At 40.8% G+C, this 9,545-nt stretch overlaps 1 protein-coding gene across 1 annotated transcript; it reads left to right on the forward strand.

Moving 5' to 3' along the window:
* Positions 1–1,867: 1,867 nt before the first annotated feature.
* On the forward strand, positions 1,868–7,764 carry LOC117696057 (oogenesin-3-like). Its single transcript, XM_034486659.2, has 4 exons — positions 1,868–1,930; positions 5,142–5,452; positions 5,969–6,517; positions 7,157–7,764. The coding sequence occupies exons 1-4, from the start codon at positions 1,901–1,903 to the stop codon at positions 7,719–7,721; spliced, it is 1,455 nt and encodes a 484-aa protein (XP_034342550.1). The 5' UTR covers positions 1,868–1,900; the 3' UTR covers positions 7,722–7,764.
* The last annotated feature ends 1,781 nt before the right edge of the window (positions 7,765–9,545 follow it).

The raw sequence follows: 9,545 nt of genomic DNA on the forward strand, positions 1-9,545 counted from the left end.
CTTTGGTTTGGATTGCTCTTCCCACTCTTTTCCACTATACAGCACCCATGTATTGGTTTGCTTTATATAGCAATGTTGAGCTCAGCTTGTAATAAGGCTGCTATTGAGAGAAACTTACCAAGAACTGCTTGTGAGATTCCTGTGCCAGCTTCTGCTTCTATGGCATCTCCTGAAGCCAATTGCCAAGCCTGGTGGTTTCTTCAGGATTAAACTACAGCTATAGCTCCCTGCCTAGTGTCTGCCTGCTGAGAGGACTTGATTGAAGCTACTGGTTTCTGCATCTCGGGCTGCCTTGGGCTGCCTGTAGGCTCTGTGCATCCAGGATCTCAGGAAATCATTCAGCACACCTGTCTACAGGGACATGTCTGAGTCAGAGGGGTCTGGTAAAGCACTCAGGTGCCATATATTCATGCTATGCCTTAGGAAGTATAAGTCTCCCCCATCCCAGGCACCACCACAAGGCCAGAGTCCCTGCTCTGCAATAATAGAGGACTCAGTGTGCCCTGTTGTATTCTCTAGAGGTCTCAAGTCCAAACACACATCAGTCTCAGCAAATGGAGACTCTCATAAGAACTGACCCAGGCACAATTAACCTTTGTCCCACCAGGAGCCAAACCCTGCTCCTTTGAATCTCATTTCCCTTTGGAAAGGTTATTCAAAAGAAGGTGATGTGAGCAGCCTCTTGTCGTGGCAAAAAGACACTGATCACCTATAAAGCCCCTCAAAAGAGACAGTCCTACTGTTATAGGCCTAACAACATAGGTTCTTGCTTTCCACACATTGAGTCTGCCAAGCACAGACTGAGGAGATTCTCTGAAATGTATGGCATTACTCTTTACTTTTGAAGTTGTTACAAGGTCCTTTGGGACATTGGCCTTTAGGATACTAATTTGGAGAGTGAGGTAGAAGTTCTGTGAAGTAGTGACCATCTGGCTTCACACCCAGACTGCGTCTGAAATTTGAAAGTGAACCAAGACATGTAAGTTTCCCATAAGCAGCTCTGGAGTCATGTGACTACACAAGAGTACTCTGAGAGACTGTGAATCTGAGAAAGACATGCCAGCGAACCCTTCTGCTTACATCACTTTCCCTCCTGTCCTTTCTCATTTCTCTTTCTGTGGGTAGCTATGGACTATGCACACTGAGACAGGATGGTTTTGACTTTAAGACCAGTCTGGGCTATATGGTGAGACAAAGAAGAAGGAATCAAACAAATATGAATGTTGGGAAAGCCTTACCTAGGAGAGAAGAGTAAGAATTTCCAACTTTGTTTTTTCGATCTCATTTTCCATGAAGTGCTGGAGCAGGGAGTACACGTAGGAATCTCTGGGTTGGGACCGGCATCAGGAGAAGTGCTTATGGAGGATGCAAGAGACCTTCCTACATGCACCATGTTGGTCTGATATAGCCATTGCTATGATTTCCAGCCATGTTCTGAATCATGCCCACGCTGATACTCACAGGCCTCAGACTAGCTTGCTATAAATTGTGTGAGCACACAACAGAAGGTCATGTCCTGGGAGTTGACCACAATATATAGTCAGAAAGAGTTTGGATAAGTGCCCTATGCTTGTAGACTCAGAGATCCACCTGTCTCTGCTTTGCAAGTGCTGTGATTAAAGGCATGAGGCACAACCACTTGGTTTCAATAGATAAGTTCTTAACTATCTCTCTCGTCTAAGAATCTTCCTGTGTACAGATCTGATCCAATTTACCTACACCATCCAATCTGAAGATAAGGAAGTGGGTGGAGACTCAACATTTAATCAGAGACCTACTTTTGTGGGGAGGGTGTGGCTACAAAGGGAGGATACAGCTGAGAGGTATATAAAGAGTCAGAGCAGGCAGAGAAACCCTCAGTCTCTTGAAGCCTGGAGTTACAACCTTCCCCTGCCTGAATATGGTGATCTGTTCCCAGTGTCCAGATGAAGTAAGTCCCTCAGCTCCATGAGGATACCTCATCTCATGCAACCTAGTCTAGCCTTGTCCTCACTTGAAATTTTGTTCATATAATTTTCTACTTGGTGGTTCTTTTTTAAGATGAGTCTACGTAAATTTGCCTTGCTGGTAACCTAGACATTCTGTAATTTTTGGCTAATATCCACTTACCAATTAGTACACACCATGCATGTCATTCTGGGTTTTTGGTCAATCATTCAGAATGATATTTTCTAGTTCCAGCCATTTGCCTAAAAATTCTTGATGTCCTCATTTTTTATTAGCTGGATTTTATTCCATTATGGAAATGAATGACATTTTCTGTATCCATTCTTCAGTTGAGTGCTATCTGGGTTGTTTCCAGCTTCTGGCTATTACATATAAGGCTGCTATGAACATAGAGGAGCAAGTGTCCTTGTGATATGGTGGGGCATCTACTGGGTATTTGACCAGGAGTAGTATAGCTGCCTATTCAGGTAGAAATGTTTCCAATTTTTTTTTGCCAAACAACCAGATTGGTTTCCAGAGTGCTTGCACCAGTTTGCAATCCCATAGAAATGGAGGAGTGTTCTCTTTCTCCACATCCTCACAAGCAAGTGCAGTCATTGTAGGTTTTGATTTCAGTGATTCTGATTATTGTAAGGTGGAATCTTAAGGTCATATTGATTTGCATTTTCTGAAGACTAAGGACTTTGAACATTTCTTTAAGTGCCTCTTGGTCTTTAGAGCTTTTTCGACCTTTGAATTAGGGGAAGGATTGAAGAAACTGAAGGTGAGGGCAACCCTATGGTGATCCCACTAGTCTAAACTAACCTGAAAGCATGGAAGCTCCCAGAGCTTGAGCCACCCAACCTGGCAGCATACACAGTCTGGTCCAAAGTCCCCAGTACATATATATAGCTGAGGACTACATGATATAGCTTCAGTGGGAAAGACTTGAGGCCCTAGAGAAGAGAGATACCTGAAGGTTTAGGGGTGGGTGAAGCACCCTCTTGGAGGAAACACTGAAAAAAATTAGATGAGGGTCTGGGGGAAGGAATCAATGGCTGGAATGTAAATTAATTTAAAAAATATCACCAAGCCATAAACTCACAGAAATTCTACTACCCCAGCCACCTGAGGCCTGTTTAACCAGAATATCCAAGTGTGTTCTCAATTACATCTAATTATTAACTGGGTTATTGTGGTTTCTGTAGAATTTTTTTGTTTTATTAGTTTTGTTTTTGTTTTTGTTTTTGTTTTTGTTTTGAGACAGTCACACTAAGAATGTCAGGGTGATCTTCCATTCTCGGCACTCTAGTCTGGAATGTCAGATATGAGTTACTCAAGTGCCTTGAGTGCTGATCTTTCTGTCAGTTTAAGCCTGGCATTCTTTGGTGTGCTTTCAATCCCAACAACAGGGAGGCAGAGGGAGGCTGTGAGTGTCAAAATAGCTGGATATTACATATGTTTTTTAAAAAGGCAGAACAAGGGGCTGCAGAGAAGGCTCAGTGGTTAAGAACACTGAGTGCTCTTCCAGGGGTACTATGTTCAATTCCCAATAAGTAAATGGTGGCTCACAACCATCTATAATGGGATCTGATGCCCTCTTCCTCTTTGGGTGTGTCTGAAGACAGAGACATTGTACTCATATATATTAAATAAATAAATAGTTATATAACTAAATAAATAATGTAAAACAAGCAAACAAACACAAAATACCAAAACACAAATGGTATTTGCATTTGCTCACTGATAAATAGCCTCTTATTATAATCGAACCCAGGATGTCCTCAAACTTGCAGGAAGAAATGTATATATGCACATACATGTGTGTATATATATAAATATATAAATATATATACATATATGTATACATAAATATATATATGTATATATATGTATATATGTGTGTGTGTTTGTGTGTGTGTTTAATATTCATTATATCACAATCACAGTCTTGCTCTCTCCTCTCTACTGATACCTACTCTTGACTTCAACAGAAATGCAGAGGCTCGATAGTAGCTAAGTTTCATGGCAGCCAAATATATATAGAAAGTTTAAAAACAGCTATAAGACCATGTCTCAAAGAAGAAAAAAATTCCAAACAAAATCAACAACACCAAAAAAAAGATATTTCTATCTGCTGATTGATACATGGACTGCTCTTTTCAAGGAAATCAGTATGTCTTCAAAGTTTCAGAAAGAATCCAGGTTTTTGTTATTATTAAATATTCAAACAGGAAAATCTAAATATTACTTAATATCTGCTCCATTTTTGTTACTTTTTTTTATCTTCCTTTAGTTTCTGCAGGTCTCAGGATAGCTGGTCTGGTGCTGTATAAGTAACCAATTATGACATGGAGCTAGTGAGCCTCCTGCCTTCAGCCTGTGAATTATAATCTCCACCTCTTAGTCTCTTTATTTTATAAAGGGTCACCAACCATGTCAATGGCTACTGAAGGATAAGTGACTTTAGTGTTTCTTTCCCACTCTGTTATCTCTGTAGTTTGCAGACCTCAAGCTTGGAACTTTACCAACACCTTCTCCAAAAGACATGTAAGGGTCACAATCAAAGGTTGATTTGAATAACTAATGATGGGTATTTCAAAGATGAGGTGACTTATTCCATGCACTGTAGCTGGATAGATAAAGATTGTAGACAATTTGGAAGCTGATTTTCTTTGCTTTCTTTGAGAGCCTGGAAAGCTAAGCACAATCATCATCCAACAAGTGGCTGAAGCTTCAGAGTTCCTCATGATCCCTTCCCAGTGGGATGAATTCACCCCATCTGTGGCTGCAATTGGATGTGGACTTTGGGAACTAGGATACTTTGGAGAAAAATCATAGCATCAGAGAGAATTATGGGTCTAAAACCAGCACAGGCCAGACCAAGCAGTGCTTGATTAGTCATGCTGTGGTGGCCCAGGCTGAGCAGAGATGGAAAACATGTAATGTCAACACTTGGGAGGTACAGTCAGGTATTTCTCTGTGGGTCCAGGCCACTGAGATCTATAAAGCTAGTTTTAGGATAGCCAAGGATATAGGTAGTTCTGTAAAGATATTATCTCAAAGAACACATGAAAAAAAATTGGTTATTCAAAGTGACAAACTGGGTTCTCTGCCCTCATCTTTAGTAATCTAGCTCTCACATTTCCTTGTGTGTACAGAAGGGCTTCCTAAGTTTCTTGTCATTCATGGTATATTTTTCCTGGCTTCCCTAGGATGACTCTTCAGAAGAAGACACAACAGAAGTCTACTCTCCACTCACCCTTGAGAAGCTGGCAATGCAGAGCCTACTGAGGGAGGAGGCCTTGGCCATTTCTGCTCTCAAGGACCTGCCCCATCTTCTGTTCCCAGTGATGTTTGAGGAGGCCTTCATTAATGGGCATACAAAGGTCTTGACAGCCATGATACCTGTGTGGCCTTACCCATACCTTTCTGTAGGAATAATGATAAAAAACCGCAACTTGGAGACTTTGAAGGCTATGCTTGAGGGACTAGATATACTGATTACACAAAAGGTTCGCTCCAGGTAGGCAAGATTGGCTGGGGTTGGAGGATGGGTCTCTGACTGCTGAGGAGAAACTAGGGACACAGAATATTTGGCCAACTTTGGATCAGAAGCTTCTGATCATTAATTCTTTCTTCAACCCACAGTCTGGACTGTTACCTTCTGAACGTAGAGGCTGAGAAGGTGGAAAGGTTTGGGCTTAGTCTCAACTCTCTGGGCAAATAATAAATAATGTAGAAGATAGAAAAGAATAGACACACCCAAGAGTAGTGGGTCTTTTCCTGCATCCCTCAAAGGTACAAGAGAAATGACATTAAGATTAAGGAGCTTGGAATGAAGGGAAGTAAGACAGGGCTAAAGATGCCTGTCTTGCAAAGAATGCTATTCATTCACTGAGCATGAGTCTCAGGGTTTGATTCTAGACACAGGAAAATAAAGTTTTGAAAGAAACAGCTTAAATGTAATATGTAGAGTAGAATCAGACTATTAAATGTGTCTTCTTTTACCTTCTGAGTATTATACTCATTTCTCCCACAGTAGGTGCAACCTCAGAGAAATCAATTGGAAGAATCAATACCACAATATTATTGGCATATGGGCTGGATCCCAGGAACTCTTACCAGGATTCATGACACAAAAGCAACCAGTGCACAATAGTCCTGGATGTGGGGTGAAGAAAGAACTGAAGGTGACAACACATTTTGAAATCATGGACGGAAGACTTGTTGAATCTGACAGATACTTGTTTCAGTGGGCCCAGCAGAGAAAAAATTCCATTCATCTGTGCAATAGAAATCTAGAGATTCGGGGTTTATCCAAAGCTAAAGTCACAGAAATCTTCAAGTTTTTACATGCAGACTGTGTACAAGATCTAATACTATGTCATCTTTCTATAGAAGATTTTGATTTTCTTAATCCCTACCTGAGACAGATGAACAATCTTCTCAATCTCACAGTATGTCACATCACAGATACCCTAAGGATGGGTGATTCTGAAATGTCTCTACTTCCCCCATTCCACTGTCTCCAGAAACTTTCTGTAATTGAATGCCCTTATATATATGGCAACCTAAAAGGATTCCTCAGGTAAGGAAGGGTCCAGGAGTAGACCAGAAAAAAACTAATCTCTTTTCTTTTCCTTGGTTTTGGTATGGTTTTGTTTTGTTTTTTGCAAGTTATAGAAGATTTTATCATCTGGCAAACATAAAACTATCACTGTTAGAGACCTAGCATATTGAGGCAATGAGCCCTGTGCCAAGATCTGTATGACCAGGCACAAGCAACCTCTTATTGCTTATGTGTAAATAGTTTTAAGTTTAGAAAAAGATTGAGTGGATGAGAAATATGGGACAATGGGTTTCAAGGTGAAGGCAGGATCATGGAACTTGGAGAAACAAAACCTCGAAGAACTCTTAAAAACAGTACTAGGAAGTTGTTGAATTTTGTTTTGGGTAGCTAGTCCTTCTTACATAGACCACGTTACCCAGATATGTCCATTGTTTTGGTTTTCTGTCAGGCCCTGGGTCATGACTATAATGATATCTTAAGGACTCAGACTAGAATGTTGGGAGGTATGTGAGCAGAAAATATAAGGCCATGTCCTGAGGGTTGTTCTCAATATACATTCAGAATGAGTTTGGGAGAAATGTCATCTGCTTAGCTGCCAATCCTATCAACCCTCTTCAACACCATTTGACAGAAAGCAATAATGTTTTCTCTCCTCAGGTGCCTGAAGAAACCTTTGGAGTCACTCAGAATCACTTACTGTAACCTCTCACAGTCAGACTTGGATTGCCTGCCCTATTGCCTAAATATTTTTGAGCTCAAATCTTTAAAACTTGATAGTATTAATTTACGTGATTTACTCCTTGAGCCTCTTGGGTTTTTCCTTGAGAGAGTTGGACATACCCTGGAAAACCTGAAATTAGAGTCATGTAGTATGCAGGACTCTCAGTTGAATACCCTGCTGCCTGCCCTAAGCCAATGTTCCCAGCTCAGAGTTGTCAATTTCAAAGATAATGACTTTTCTCTGCTTTTCCTGAAAAAACTTTTATACCACACAGCCCAGCTGAGCCAGCTGGAAAGGGAGGCATACCCTGCCCCTCTAGAGTGCTATGACAGGAATGTAATACTTAAACACAGATTAGAAAACTTGTATCCCGAGCTCCTGGATATACTCACGTCCAAAAGAATGCGCAAGAAGGTCACCTTTGAAACAACCCAATGCTCTAATTGTGGTGGGTACTATATTTATGATCTGGAGACCAAAAGATGCCATTATGAAATATAACTACTGTAAGGTTGATAGTGGAAGACAGAAATGGAAGCTGAGTATTGGAGATTGATGAAACCCTAAGTGAATGTCCACTGCTGATTGGAGCATGGAAATGTTTATCAATTATAGGCCTGAAACACACTGGAAAGGCAAGATCTTTCTCTGAGCTGGTAAATGAATGTAGCATCTACAGAAAATATCAAGCACTCTTAACTTTTCTATGATTATTGTAGGTTGTGTGTATTATAATAGAGGTAACCTTCCATGAGGACATTGCCTCCCCTTTTGATTTATGCAATAAATATTTTGATATTTAATAAATATTTTGGGTTGATGGTATGTCTCTATTAGAGCACAGAACATAATCATCCTTAGCATTTCTGCACCTGTATCTGGTTTCTTCATTCCTCATCTCCATAATTAGAACAATCTCAGATTTGTGCAGTTCCTTGCATCCCAGGAACAGTCTCATAAATGGGACCCAAACACCGAGCTTCATAAAGTGCTCAATGCTTTGGAAAGAAATTAGTATGTAGTACACTCAGATCACAACAACTGAGTTCTTTATAGAGAACAATGGGATGAGGGGAGAGGCATATTCAGCAAGCATGAGGACTGAGGACCAAGGCAGGCACATTTTAGGAAGTATGTCCTTGTATGTACTTTGCTGAAAAAAGATTTGCAACAAATGAACCCTCAGAGACCTGATATCAAAATGAGAAGAACATGATGTTACCTTAATCCTTAATCTAGTTCTTCATAGTTTTTTTGTTTGTTTGGTTGGTTGGTTTTTTTTTTTTGTTTGTTTTTTGTTTTTTGGGTTTTTTTTGTTTTTTCAAGACAGGGTTTCTCTATGTACTACTGGATGTCCTGGAACTCACTCTGTAGACCAGGCTGGCCTCGAACTCAGAAATCTGCCTGTCTCTGCCTCCCAAGTGCTGGGATTAAAGGCATGCACCACCACCTCTGGGCTCTTCATAGTTTTAAAACAGTTTTTATGTTGACTAAGAAAAGCTTCACTTCTTAGGCAGACAAATATGTCCTAACACCATTACCTGATTCCCGGTCTTTGTGGGGGACTCCAGCCTTCATGTGTAGTGCAGCTTCTTTCAGATAGTGAGGTGACTCATGGTAGGCTGAGGAGAAGAGGATGTTCTCTATGGAACTTCCCACAGTCTCCTTATACTCTTCAGTTCATTTCATTAACATCCAGGCTGGCCACTGTCTCTGGACCTAATGCCCTGCGGCTCTGCCTCACTGGCTTGTTATGGGTGTAATTTTCTACTATAGAGCCCCCTGGAAAGATGAGATTAAATATATTCACCTCCATGACAGCTATTTTCTTAAAAAAAAAAAAAAGTGCTAGGTTGCTCTTCATGAGATTCTATGAATAGCCTAATACAATTTAAAACCATGAGTTTTTTGGAGGGATGCCCATACAGAATGAAAGATGTTTCATGCTGGAGTCAGAAATGAATCATGTTGGTATCCTCAGAGTCTGCCTAAGATACCCTAAGACCAAGTTCTCAACACAGAGAAGACCTATGTGCCCCAGAGGGACAAAGGTTAAGGGGAAAAACGGATTAAAAAATAGAAAGGGATGGGAACAGGGGAGAGGGTAATGGACTGTTTGTCCCTGAGGGACAGGGCAGGAGCAAAGAACTGCCTCAGGATAAAGAAGAGACAGAATGGCTAGCCTATAGGAGGAAGGCTTGTTATAATGGTAAAAGGTAAACTCCATGTGAGAATGAGGCATTTAATTTTAATTGGGCTTCATAATTATGTAAGGCAAATGACTGGAGAGCTGGGCCTGGTTGGGATCCTCAAGAAGAGGAAGCT

Source organism: Arvicanthis niloticus, unplaced genomic scaffold, assembly GCF_011762505.2.
Source record: "Arvicanthis niloticus isolate mArvNil1 unplaced genomic scaffold, mArvNil1.pat.X S10, whole genome shotgun sequence".
Taxonomy (NCBI): Eukaryota; Metazoa; Chordata; class Mammalia; order Rodentia; family Muridae; genus Arvicanthis; species Arvicanthis niloticus.

Coding starts and splice junctions, on each gene's coding strand:
- LOC117696057 (XM_034486659.2), top strand. CDS start 1,901: ATGGTGATCTGTTCCCAGTGTCCAGATGAA. Junction 1,931..5,141: donor GTTCCCAGTGTCCAGATGAA/GTAAGTCCCTCA, acceptor TGGCTTCCCTAG/GATGACTCTTCAGAAGAAGA. Junction 5,453..5,968: donor ACACAAAAGGTTCGCTCCAG/GTAGGCAAGATT, acceptor TTTCTCCCACAG/TAGGTGCAACCTCAGAGAAA.